General features: G+C 37.0%; 1 protein-coding gene across 1 annotated transcript in view; it reads left to right on the plus strand.

Annotated features, from left to right (window-relative positions):
* The window catches only part of KIF15 (kinesin family member 15), a 26,191-nt gene that overhangs the window by 1,555 nt on the left and 10,784 nt on the right, over positions 1–13,852 (plus strand). The window contains exons 3-20 of the mRNA XM_009878793.1: positions 3–79; positions 926–963; positions 1,922–2,019; positions 2,392–2,571; positions 2,868–3,077; positions 3,175–3,300; positions 3,979–4,101; positions 4,698–4,821; positions 6,482–6,573; positions 6,788–6,997; positions 7,483–7,660; positions 8,060–8,201; positions 9,779–9,920; positions 10,223–10,420; positions 11,314–11,421; positions 11,892–11,997; positions 12,238–12,403; positions 13,392–13,542. Coding sequence (XP_009877095.1) covers positions 3–79; positions 926–963; positions 1,922–2,019; positions 2,392–2,571; positions 2,868–3,077; positions 3,175–3,300; positions 3,979–4,101; positions 4,698–4,821; positions 6,482–6,573; positions 6,788–6,997; positions 7,483–7,660; positions 8,060–8,201; positions 9,779–9,920; positions 10,223–10,420; positions 11,314–11,421; positions 11,892–11,997; positions 12,238–12,403; positions 13,392–13,542 — 2,469 coding nt within the window. The remainder of the gene's footprint in view (positions 1–2; positions 80–925; positions 964–1,921; positions 2,020–2,391; positions 2,572–2,867; positions 3,078–3,174; positions 3,301–3,978; positions 4,102–4,697; positions 4,822–6,481; positions 6,574–6,787; positions 6,998–7,482; positions 7,661–8,059; positions 8,202–9,778; positions 9,921–10,222; positions 10,421–11,313; positions 11,422–11,891; positions 11,998–12,237; positions 12,404–13,391; positions 13,543–13,852) is intronic.

Raw genomic sequence — 13,852 nt, forward strand, 5'->3', positions numbered from 1 at the left:
AGGCGTCAGTGTTCGCCAGCGTGGCCAAAAATATTGTTGAATCTTGTATGAATGGCTACAACGGGACAATCTTTGCATAGTAAGTCATTTAGTGGCATTTTGTAGCAATCACCACAAAGAATGTGAGTTGAAAAGTCATTTTGATTTTGCTGTTTATCTAAACCCCAGAAGTTTTGTGGTACGAGAAGTTTTGTTACAAGAAAGTGAGTTGTTTTCAGTATGTCCATAGTAAAATGGAATGAAAATTGCTTTAACTTGCTATTTGTCCAGCTCAGCTCTTTAATGAGTCTTAGCTGCTGGCAGGAAAACTTGTGAATGATAATTTTAACTTGAAAAAATATTTTTAAGATAGAAATATATCCATGACTACTAGCATGAATATCATTATATTAACTCTCAGTATTTTTTCATTTTGAAAACTCAGTAAGCAGTTTGGTCAAAAATGCAAACTTGAAGTACTGATCTAATCAAAACCTTTCTGGGATTTTTAGCCTAGCACAGCATTTGCAGAACTGTGAAGTGGAATCTGCTTTGTTTCAATATACCAATGTGGAAATACGAAGCAAAATTGCTCTGAAGTTCCTCTAGCATAATTAATAACTGTGGTTTAAAAAACACGTGTGTTCAACTTCAAACTATTTTTCTTGTTTGGGGTTTATGTGCAGTACTGAGCAACACAAAACCCCAAAAGACAGCCAAAAAAATTAATTTAAAGCATATATTTCAAAGCCTTCACTTTAATGCCATGTTCTGCTATTACTGTTTTCAACAGAAATAAGCAGGAAAATGGTGGGTAGTGGGGGAGAGAAAAGGTGATTTATATAACAGAAATTCGTGGTCAGACTTGTTGTTCTATTTTCATAACTTTTTACTTGACTGATTTCTCAGATTGCTTCTGGGTTTGTTGTTTTTTTTTTTCCCTTAGTGGCCAGACTGGGTCAGGAAAAACCTTTACTATGATGGGTAAGTGCATGAGAAGTGCTTAAATTTTTTAGTAGTTTCTTAATGTTTTTTTATCTTGAGTTGAAATGTCTTGCTCAAACACCAGGGATGGTTTAGATTTTTCTCTTCCTGCAGATAATTTGGAAGTTTAAGAAATGGTGTAGTGCTCAGTGCAGTTGTTGTTGCTTTCTATCCAAAGAGTGAAGTATAAGTACTCTCCTCTATCATTTTAAAGATGTAGATTGTTTATTTTCTGGTTTTAGCAGGAGAGAAGCTTTTCAATTAAATCAAACACTTGTAGTAATTTTTTTTCAAGTGAGTATTCTACTGATTTCCCTGGTTGGCTGATATCACTTGCATCTGTAGAAAAATATTCTGGTATGAGAGGGTCTTCCACATTAAAGTAAAATGAGGCTTTCAAAATAGCTCTTTCCTACCCAACTAGGAATTTAAGACCTCTCTGTGTATGAAGGGATCCCTCTTGTAATCCTGTCCTTCACACAGTGGTGATTTTAAATGCATTAATATTGCGCTTGACATTAGAAAGTTGCTGAAATGACCAAAACCAGTTTGGCCGATGTGTTTTTGAGGACGATGTGGAAAATAACGAAGCACAGGGAGAAATCCACCCTGTCTTTCTGGTTCTTTAGATCAGGGTTAAGGTAGCTGCACTGACATAGCTGCATGTCTATGTGTCTTTCCTATGGAATTTCAAGTAGATTATACTATTTTTAGACCTAGGTAACCTATGGACAGCTAACATAAACTTTCACAAGCAGCATTTAGACTGCATTTAAATCTGATTATGCAATATTACCTTAGATCTTGAAAGCTGATGTTATTGCATTTCTTCTGTGTGTCTTGCCATAAACAGACAAAAACCTGGTTGCTGTAATCTTCTGTAATGACATCTTAAAAAGTTCAACCATTAGCAGTATTAATTTTTTATTTATTTTTTTTTAATTGCAAAACTCTTTAGGACCATCTGATTCTGATAATTTCACTCACAGTCTGAGAGGTGTAATTCCACGGAGCTTTGAATACTTATTTTTTCTAATTGAACGCGAAAAAGAAAAGGTACATTTATTTTACACTTATTATTGCAGTGAAAGCAATGTCTCGCGTTACAGGTTAGCTAAGGCTCTTTGGTAAGCCAGGCGTGTAGCAGTTTCTTTTCCAGGATTATTGCTACCTTGCATAAGATTTATTAATGAGAAACACTTGGTACTCTACCACTTTCTTCAAACACAAATCTGCTTATATTTTGACTGGAAAATGGATATAGGTTTCTGGATGTCGGTTGTCATCTGGGCATCCGAAATGTAGGGTGTGCGGAACATACATGCAAACGAGTAGCTTTAGGTATGTGCAGAAAGAGAGTCGCTGCCACGCAGTGCCAGACTTAATAGGAACTGATATGTTTATAGTGTAAATTCCTGTGTTTTTCAGGCTGGCAGTGGAAAGAGCTTCCTCTGCAAATGCTCATTTATTGAAATCTACAATGAGCAGATATTTGACTTGCTTGATTCCGCCTCAGCTGGACTCTTTCTCAGAGAACACATCAAGAAGGGAGTCTTTGTTGATGGTGCTGTTGAACAGGTGTTGTCATCTGCTGCTGAAGCGTACCAGGTATCTTGTGTCACGTTTTAATGTTCAGACCATTTATCTTGATGCTTGTTTGGAAAATACTCCTCTCTGCGGAAAGAAGTGAATATTAAAATTAGTGTTTTTATTAAGCTTGACCGGAGCTATGTATTTTCACTTTTAAAATACTTCTACCAGAAAAAAGTAAAAAAGTCCTTGTCCTTGAGATTTTTTGAAAGTTATTGCAATGAGATGTGATTGCTGCTCTTTGTCACCTGGATGTAAATACTGGTTGCAGTCTGGAGGTAGTTGATATCATTTGATATCTTTTTCATGCTTAGGTATTAACGACGGGCTGGAGAAACCGTCGTGTGGCATCGACCTCAATGAACAGGGAATCCTCGAGGTCGCATGCGGTTTTCACCATCACTGTGGAATCCATGGAGAAAAACAATGAGATCGTTAACATTCGGTCTTCCCTGCTCAACCTGGTAGACCTGGCGGGATCCGAGAGGCAGAAAGACACCCACACGGAAGGGCTGAGGTTAAAGGTTAGTTCTGTCACGTCTGTGGAACCTTCACCTTCATCCTTTCAGATGCACCCGCCACATCTGTTCGCATTTGGTCTCTTTTTTTTTTTTTCTTTAGGAAGCGGGTAATATTAATCGATCCCTAAGCTGCCTGGGCCAAGTAATCACAGCACTTGTTGATGTAGGTAATGGAAAACAGAGGCACGTTTGTTACCGGGATTCCAAGCTCACTTTTCTATTACGGGTAATATATATCCTCTGGCTGTTATATGCTACTTAAGATGTAGAAAAAAATATTTGTTTTGTGGGGGTTTTTTTCTAAGAAGTTGAACTTGGGTATGTTAAAATTTTGTTTAAATGTTTGGCAGGTGGAAGAAAGCTTGAAAAATATATTTTTACCTAAACAGACTTCCAGTCTATTCATCACTGTTAACTGGAGACAAATTTATTTATGCTTATAATCTCCTATAAAATATTTGCAAGTTGTAAAGGAAAAGCATGTTTTTGTCCTTATAGTTTGGGAAATACTGTGTATCCCAATGTAATATTTAGAGGTGTTTTGAAATGTTTGACAGGATTTGCAGAAGTAGCCTACATGTGTGAAGTGTTGGTATGATGTTAAGGACTAGATAAATGTACAGTTTCCTACCTGAGAGCTTATGGGCTCCCAGGTGTAAAAAAAAATTCTCTCTAATGATTGATAGGTCATATAGAGTCCGGGGTTTGAAAATAGCATCTATGTACAGTTCCATCCTTTATACCCACATTTGCAATGAAATTTCAGAAACTTTTCTAGCATGGAGATTTGTTAAATAAAATCCCTTCTGGATTTGTTCAAAATGATGCCAGGTAGCTCTTGGGTGATGGCTTCCTGCTGTCACCAAAATCCCTGAACTAGGCTAACTTCAATGTTTTTAAATAGGATTCGCTTGGTGGCAATGCAAAAACGTGTATAATCGCAAACGTTCATCCGGGATCTAGGTGCTTTGGTGAAACATTGTCCACTCTTAATTTTGCTCAGCGAGCAAAGCTGATTAAAAACAAGGTAAGAGAGTTACTCAGTGTCTTTATTGCTGCAAAAGTTTCTTGTAATTTAAAATATACACCTGCAAGCAGGGTGACTACATCGAAATACTGTTGTGCTTTTGCTAATTTAAATATAACTTATAGTAGAAAATTTGCTTTCCTAAATGTTTTTATGACTTGTTTGCTTTTGACTGTGAATAGAGTACAACAGCTGGGAATAAAACTGACGTAAAAAACTACGATTCAATGCTAGTTTAGTGCATCTAGTTCTTATATATGCCAGTACCCCAAATGTAACTTCTCATGCGTGGCTTTCAAGAGTACGTTGACATCTGTCTGGCAACTACTGTCTGATATATACTGTTTTGTCGGTCAAAACACTCCAGACAAAACTCTGAAGAAAACAAAAAAAATTTAACCAATATTTTTAGCTAAAGTGTGACTTACTGGTTTCTCACTAAATGGAACAAACACTGCTTTTCCCATGAGTTCTTCCTCTCTTAAGATGGAACAGCTTCTCAGTAGTTCTTCTGCTTTGCAGTCTTAGAGTTTTTTAAAATGTAAGATTTTTGTTTGTACCTTTTCCTGATTTTTCTCTTAATGTGTTTACGAAAGGCTGTGGTGAATGAGGACACACAAGGAAATGTGAGCCAGCTGCAAGCTGAGGTCAAGAAATTGAAAGAGCAACTTGCTCATCTTACTTCAGCACCATCTGGGCATGATATTTCTGTCTTGCATGGTAAGAGTTGAGGGTGAGGAGGGAGAGAGCTTGTGACTTTTGTTGGAGCCATATGTAATTTATTAAGTTTCTGAACAACTGATATTTTTGTAGGAGCTGCTGTACAGAGGTTGTGTTTGTCTCGTGGATCTTATTGCTTCTATTTGTATCTAATATTTTGTGGAAATTATTTATGGGATTTTGTGCTTTTCCTCTCCGTAAGTTTGTGTGCTGGGCTATGGTTTTAAGTATAATAATGCCTAGAATACTCACCCAGTTCATAAGAGGTACACTGCCTAATCCTTGAAGTAACTAAAAGTTTACGTGTGATTGCATGTACACTTAGGTTGGAGGGAGGGTGCTAATGTGCTGGTAATGCTGCGTTCTTTTTAAGTTCAGGTCTGGTTTCCCCCTGCCATCTTCCCTTTATTGCCCCTTCAGAAGATCCTAAGAAGGATGTTTGCCTTTCAATAAATGATTTCCCTGTAAGAGGGCAATAGTTTTAATGTAATTCTTTTTTTTTTCCAGTAGATTTTTGCAAGACTGTTGTATCTGCAATACAGATCCCAGCACAGCTTTCTGCTATGTATAATTCTCACTGAAATAAGCTAGTTTATAATGTTTGATTACAGTGTTGTAAACTTGATCTTGTAATGCTTCCTGTGTGCCTGAGTCAGCTCTTTCCCGACCTTGCCAAGAAAGAAGATACAGGAGTAGAAGTTACTACAGAAGTTAGAAAGAGTTGCCTAATACAAAGGATCTGTGGCTGAGTTTTCTTAAGGAAGAAATAATTCTCTGTTAGCATAAGCATTTAACCAGTATAAACAAGTCAGTGATTATGTGGGACACTGAATTGCTGTCCATGAAATACACTAATATTGACAGAGGGTTAAAAAATGTGTAGACCTGCAACAGAGTTCTGAGGTTTTATGCAAGAACCTCATATGTCAGAGCTGTGTTTAGTCTGTGCAGTTAAATTATGTTTGTAATATTGGATCACACAAATATGAAATCTGCTTGTAGCTGCTTTTATAAACATGGCATTTTTCAATGAATTACAATAGGATAGTTACTATACACCTGGATACGACGGTGATTAGTATTCTATAAGTAAGTAGACCTGTCTGTGTGAGGATATTTGGGAAAGCTATTTTGAATTAATTTCTGAAGTGGATTAGTTAAGCCCTTTAAATCCCTTGTGTAGACACTTTCCTTCCAGATTACATCACTAATTGTCCACTTAATTCATGCTTATTTTCCTGAATTTCCTTCTCATAAACCAGTTAGTCCACTTCTAATGTGTACTAACTGTGGTAATAATGCAAATAATGGCTTAGTGTTATCAAATTAATTTCAGAGAGGGTTTGCATTTTATAGATATACTCAGCTGAACACACTGATTCTTTTATTTTATTAAAAGTTCCTCATAAAGCCATTTAATGCTTGAGCAACTTTGTTAATTACACAATTATGTATATTGACTCCGGTCTTTATCGGCACTTGCAGGTGACTAGGAATTACTGTCTAAATTTCTTTGCTCTGAGTATGGCACCAATCTTCATAAAGGAGTTACAGTGTTCAAAGAATTCAAGTTTTCTTAAACAACTGTCATGTTATGTATGTAGGAAAACTTGGTTGACTGGTGTTTTAGTAAATGTGGCATTTATTTCCCTGACTACAGGTGCTGTTGAAAAAGGCAAGAACAACATAAATTACATGAACAACTTTCTGGAAGCAATGTTGTTCTGGGAGAAATCAGAAGGTGAAAAGAAGGTAAGAAAGCACTAATATTTCTAAATGCATTCTGGGTTCTTGGTATGAGCTGCTGCTCTGTACAGATTTGCTCCAAGTGATTGTCTGTGTATTCACAAAGTCACCATTACCTGAGTTTTGTGTGATTTGTCTGTGTGTACGTGCTGTGTGCACCTCGAGAATTTATCTTGTGTAACGGTTGCTTTTCCACCAATCCGTATGTGTGCTTTCACAGAATTTATTAGAAAAAATTGCTCAACTGGAAGACCTGTGTGCCAAGAAGGAGAAATTTATTCAGTCCAATAAAATGATAGTTAAGTTCCGTGAAGACCATATTGTTCGCTTGGAGAGACTGCATAAAGAGGCTGGTGGAACTTTGTTGCCGAAAGAGCAAGATGATCTCCTCAGCGAATTGAGGGAGGAGTTGCAGACACTCAGAGAACAAGTCAGTCCTTGGTTTTTTCCCTTCTAAAGCAATTTTTCTTTTGTGACAATAGCTCATGGGATGGACTTCTGTCATGGGTGGATACAGGCTGTTTAGGAAAGAAGAGGCTGGATGGTGAGATCCTTTACAGAAGCATCTCAAATGCAGGGAGTTTTCGTACGGAAGGAGCAAAGAGTGGGATTAGAACTTGTGAATTTGCCCAAGAGGAGAGGTTGGTGAGGGTGAATACTGTGGTGGGAGCCTGTTGCAGGCCACCTGATCTGGCTTAGGGAGAGGACTAAATCTTTAAGCAACTCAAGTAAGTCTCAAGTGCAAGCTAATTTTGCACTTCAGCTAGAAATTGGGGCAGCTAACCACTGTGAGCAATACCTTCTTTCCTCTTCCGTTATAATTTAATGCTTATTAAAGGTAGTAGAGCAAGAGCTGGGTATGTATGGCATTGTCTGGAAAATACAAACTGTTGTATAAAATACTGCTTATCACAGATGGAACAGCACCCACGAATTGCAAAGTATGCCATGGAGAACCATAACCTCAGAGAAGAGAACAAAAAACTCCGTTCTTTACAGTCAGTTAAAAAGGCAGAAGAAATTGATGCTCAGACCATCGCAGAACTAGAGAAAGCTTTTTTGGAAGCTTCAGCCACAGAGAAAAATACTGGAGGTAAAAATATGCTCACTATAGGGTGCAATGGAACATTGGAAAGATTGGCTGTCTCGATGTATTTTTGCCTTTTTCAAACATGCACCTGAAGACTGATGAAACAGCTTTACTTCATTTTACTTGCATCATCCTTCAAGCAAATACAGCAATAGGGAATTTAGATTCTCATGTGTCTTGTGAACACTGCCCATAATCTCATTTTGTTGTCCTTAGTTGTCATGAAGACTGCAGTAATACTATTTATTCTCCTGGTTTTCATGGAAACTGTTCTTAATACCCTTTTTCTTCAATCTTAATTGCTGCTATGCTGTTAAAAAGCCTACAAATACTTTCATTTTAGTGAAACTTAAGATATTTGAGCTACTGCATGGTTTCAGAGGGTATATGTTTGTTCTTCAGGTTATCATCTATATTCTACCACCGTATCAGTGGAAGGCAACTCGCTGGCATCTGTTGAAAAGCTGAAAGCACGCCTGCTGCAGACTCAGAGTGAACTGGCAAGCTCAAAACAGGAATATGAAGAATTTAAAGAGCTAACCAAGTGAGACAAAGCAGTATAGATTTTTTTTTTTAATTGAATATCTTTAATTACATTGATTTTTAAAAGTTGGTCTGGGATCTTGAATATACAGTCGTAAGTACGTTCTTCGTGTGTAGGAAAGGGCCAGGTTAAGAAAAACGGATGCACACAGAATACATGCCTCTTGAATCAGTTGTTCTCGGATTAGGGAACAGCTGTGATGCAATCTGAAGGCCAAAACCCCCTGACATATATTTTTTAAAAAAAATTATTATTATATTTATTTCTAACTTATACCTAACATTGTTGCTTTTTATTGATTTCAGTGAATCTAGACTATAATTCTAGAAGAACTGGGCAGAAGACAGTTCCTATTTTACCTCCCCATTTTTTACTGTTTTTTGGGAGGACACAAAGTAACCTTCTAATGTCATTTTTTGGTCATTCAGGTTATTGTACAAATCTGTATTTTTATTCTTTTTCTTATAAATCATACTCTTACAATCTCCTGAATTTATTAATTCAACAATCCATCTCTTGCTCTGTATTATTAATTGCAGTGATTTATTTATATCATCAGGTATTACTTTATTTTCAATGTATTTATATATATACTTTATATTCAATGTATTCCTATTTTGTGTATTCTGGGTTTTGCTTTCTTGATAGTATGTATGCATTTTTGTTATTGATTAATGACATTTTCTTAGTGAAGTGCAGTTAAATAGGTGCATGCTTTTGAGCCTCTGGATTTTACCAAATTTTAAACTTGTTTCCTGTTTCAGAGTATCTGGATGCTTAATTTTACATGCAAGTGTAACTATATGCTGTAAGTGAATAGGTAGAGTAAAATTGAACAATTTCACAAAATCAACATATGCAAATTTTTCTGTTGTCCAGTGGCAGTCAGGACCAAAGTTCTGCTCTGTTCCATAAGTTTTGTTGCGGATGTAAAGTGACAGCATTAAACTGCCAAAAGATGAAATAGTCTATTTCCTTTTGTATGTGGGCTTTGTCCCTGCAATTATGGCAGGAAGGCTAACTGTCACAGTAGCAGCATGTAGCTCTGCAAAAATACCTAAGGAAAATCATTCTCAAATTTCTGCTCGACTGCTGAATTTCAGTTGAAGTACTCTTAGAGGGCAAAATAATCTTAAGAGAGCAGCACTTCCCCCAAAAAAAAACTTTAAAGGATTCTCTTTAATCCTGGCAAGCACTAATTCAGACTTCTCGTATAACTGGATAACATTTTTAAAGCTTAAAACTGTATTGGCATGGGTGATAGCACGTTCTCATAAAAGGAATTGCAGAGCTCTCGGCTTATTTCTTACCGTGTAATGGATTTTTTCTGACACATTTAGTTATCCATCTGCTTGCTTCATTATGCAAGCATAAATAAGCTTCTTAGCTTTTTCTATTATTATTTTTTTAACTTTCTAATACAGCAGTGGTGGCTTTCTTCTCCAAATAATATATTTCAGTGTTTGGGCAAGAGTTCAGCTTCAGTTTGCTCACTGGTAAGACTGCAGCTTATTCCTGCTGGTGGGAGGGCAGTCTGACAGACTGGTTTTGACAGTAGTAAAATACTTCCTAAACAGGAAAAAGCACATGGAACTGGAATCTGAGGTTCAGTCCCTTCGGAAAGCGAACCACCATCTCGAAAACATTCTGGAGGCCACCAAAGCGCACAAGCGCCAAGAAGTCTCTCAGTTACACAAGCTACATAGAGAAACACTTAAGGTATGAGAATAAGCTCGTTTAAAACCATGTGTACTTTACTCCCGAGTTATGTGAGAATGGAGAATTTCATTTGTATGATCCCAACTGGTGTTCTGGCACATAATCCAGATGTGCTGCTTTTTCTTATTCTCGATGACTGTAAAGCAGATGACAAAATCTAAAAAATGTAGTGGTTGTCAACTAATCACTCTGAGCATTTTATTTTGTTATTCTGCTTATAGAACTACGAAATACAATACTAGACAAAGTCTTTATTCCATTTTACAGTTAAAATAAAGACTGCTTTGTAATCTTTATAACAGAACATAACCACTCCAACAAAGGCTTACCAGCTAAGATCTCGCCTGGTGCCACGAATAAGTCCAGAAATCTTAGATTATAAATGTGAAGATTTTCAATGCTCAGAAGAGATGATGGATGACATCTTGAAAGAGCCAGTTCCCCCAGAGATGAATGAACAAGCGTATGAGGCCATTGCTGAGGAGCTCAAAGTGGCACAGGTGAGTGTTCCGAATAAAAACTAAGTGTATGTGTAATTTTTGTAAATAAAGTGGCTTTTTGGCATGAAATACTTCCCACTCACCCATATAATAGAAGCTGAAGCACTTGATATTTAAGGCTTCACTAAACACTTCTCTAATTGTACATTGTACTTAAGAGGATTTACAACGAAGATATTGAAAGGGATTTGAGAGTTGAATACTGTAAATACTATTGTAACCTGATAACTTGCTTCTGAAGAAACTTCTTCATAAGCCTCTGGTGACAGCAATGTTTGGAACAATACCCAGGTTTAATATGTAATTCATTTTTTAAGAAACCTGCCAAATAATGGCTCACCATTATGCCAAATAATGCCTCACCATTATACCTTAATTGTCTTGTACCTTTCCTAAGCACAAGGAAGGTCTTTTGTCACACAGAAGCGTGCTACAAAGTTCCTTGAACTCCCCTCTGGAAGCTGGAACTGACTTCAGTACATGTATAACCGTGGCACAGGAGCCAAACCCCCTCTTTGATGCTTACTGTAGGGCAGACACCCTTGATCTTAAAGGAATTTAGCTAGTGTGTATTTTGAGAAACTTCTTTTTAAAGCCTTATTTCTCCAAGATAAGCTTGTGTCTGAAAACTGTTTACTGGATTTAGTCCTGTTCTCTCATGGATTTTCTTGTGTTCTGACAGTTTAGTCAGTAACAGGAGAAATCAGCGATGTGAGATACCAGTTTATTTTTGAAAGCTCTACTTTCTGTTTGTTCAGATTACTAAAAGAAAAAGTAGGTGGCATTTTTATGTTTGATATGCACAGACTGCCATATGGCATGCAAGAATAACTGTGATGATAATGCATGTGAGAAGCTGGGTGCTCTAATTTTGAGTGTCTGTTGTGTCGCAGGAGCAACTGGGCACGATGCAGATGAAGCTGGATGAAGAGGAAAGCAAGAATATCAAATTGGAGCAGCATATTAATAAACTGGAGCATCACTCTGCACAAATACAGGAGGTGAGGGATCAACAGTAAGACAGGGCTGTATGTATATGTATGACAAGGTGATACCTGCAACACTTGTAATACTATTTTCTAGTGAGTTCTGCAGTGTTGCTTGCATTTTGACTTCTGAAAAATTCACACAGCATCACAGCTCAGGGCTATGCAGGAAGGCAAGGACTTAATTTAACCTAACACTGCAGATTGGGGGTGTTTTGGGTTTTGTTGTTTTAAATGTTGTGATTCTGAGCCTGCTTGATCTTAAAGATAAGTAAATTCTCAAGGTGTCCATGCTTGATTTCAACCAAGCTCTGGATGGCTTTTAAATGAACTTTTCAGATAAGGTAAAGTCTGGTTGTATTGGAAATTTTTTTTTCTTGAGCTTCTGTGGATTTCAGATCCGTAGTACATTATTGTTGCAGCTCTGTGACTTAGCGAATCTTGCATTACCTTACACTTAATAATTTCACTTCTCTTTTCTCAAGCTTCTTTCATCTGAAAGGAATGACTGGAGTAAAGAGCGCCAGGAGCTCCTTGAACAGATAAAATCGCTCGAAAAGCAATTTCAAGATAGTCAAAGCAAAGCTGAGAGTAAGTCCGTGTAACCATTCCGTATGAAGTCTTGAGGTGTCCTAATGTTTTGAATCGAGAATATCAGAAGCTGAGTACCTGTTTGGGTTGTTAGTTGTGCTGGTTTGATTATTTTTTTTTTAATTTTTTTTTTAAAGAAAGTTTTTGAGACATTCCCCAGGATACTCTGTAGCGTTACCTGTCCTGTATCTAGTGCAGTTTTCCAACTAACATGTAAAACATTTATTTGGCTTTTGACAGTCCTCAAAAGTGAAGTCTGTGACTTGCGCATTGTCCTGCAGTCTGCAGACAAGGAGCTGTCTGCTGTAAAATCGGAATATAGTGCCTTTAGGGAAAAGCAAGAGAAGGAAATGAGTCAGCTTTCTGGGAGACATATGGATGTGCAGTTTCAGCTGGACAGCGTCAGGTATGTCGGCAGCTTGGTAAAATGCCTCAGCCTCTCATAATAATTTATTCAGGTTTAGTTATTTTCTGCATCTTGAAGTTGGCTTCACTTTTAAAGTTGTTATTTTGTGTTTATGTAGTTTGCTTTTTCTTTTTTTCCCTCAATTATCTCTCTGTCTATTTCAGAGCCATGAGGGGGAACGTGGTGAAATTAGCAGAAAGAAAATAAAATGAGGCTTCCTTAATTTTGGTTTGGTATATAGAATTTTCCCATTGAGTAAGAGATATCTAATAAATTTACTAATCTCCAAAAATTAAATGTCTGAAGAGGCATAGTCTGATTATTGGGGGTTGTTTTTCCAATTTAGTCTTCAAAAATTGACTGTTACTTCTCAGTCTGGTCACATGAAACAAGTGACATAATGATGCTACTTTAAAAATATAAACCCTAAAAATAACCTCAAGTTTGACTTACTGAAGTCCAAAAAGCTCACTACATTGTATGCAGTAATTGTGATTATTATTGGCAGAGGAAAATCAGTGAAGCTTTTAATCATTAACATGACTTGCTCATGCTGGTTTTTGTCGTTGGTGTTTTTTGCTGGTTTTTGTGGGGTTTGCTTTTTTTTTGTTTTGTTTTTTGTTGTTGGGTTTTGATTTTGTGACAGTGTTTTTTCCTGAAAAGATCAACTACAATATTGCATTACAGCAACTCATGTCTGAGCTGAAGTCATTTTTTGAGTGATGTGTTGTGAGACCAGGAACTTGGAACTGAAATTAAATGTTGTGGTTTCAGTGGTGCCTTCTGCCACTTAAATTGCCTGTGCCCTTCATAAATTTGGTATTTCTGAGTTTAAAAAAAGTTATGTCAGTCACTTCTTTCTAAAATAACTGTGCTCTGCATATTATCTGAAGATTATAAAATACAGTTGATTGGAGTATTTGTATAATGAAAAAAACACCTTAATATTGTGGGTGGGTTTGATTTTATGTTTTTCTTTTTTATAAAGGCTAGAACATGAAAAGATTCTTGAAGAAAAAGCTAGCCTGCAGGATGATTATGACAATTTGCAGGAAGTAGCAAAATTTGAGACAGATCAACTGAAGCAACAACTTGAGGACAGAAAACAAGAAGCAGAAGCAATGAAGACTGAGCTTTGTGTAAGACAGTCAAGGCTTATAAGGGACTTCATAGAATCATAGACTGGCCTAGGCTGGAAGGGACTTAGAGATCATTTAATCCAACCTCCCTGTCATGGGCAGGGACGCCTCTCAACTAGATCAGGCAACACATGGGGACCGAACGGGGACGTCATTATATAGCTACTTCTGTAGCCAGATTGTTTAATGTTTAATTTCTGTTAGTGCATCATGGTTAATAGATTACGCAGTAGTGATTGGTTTCCTGGTGGTTTTATCTGGAAAAGGTACCCGGAATCTCTTTTTTTTTTTTTTTTTTTTTTTTTTTTTT

The sequence above is a fragment of the Apaloderma vittatum genome, unplaced genomic scaffold (genome assembly GCF_000703405.1).
Source record: "Apaloderma vittatum isolate BGI_N311 unplaced genomic scaffold, ASM70340v1 scaffold2141, whole genome shotgun sequence".
NCBI classification, from domain to species: domain Eukaryota; kingdom Metazoa; phylum Chordata; class Aves; order Trogoniformes; family Trogonidae; genus Apaloderma; species Apaloderma vittatum.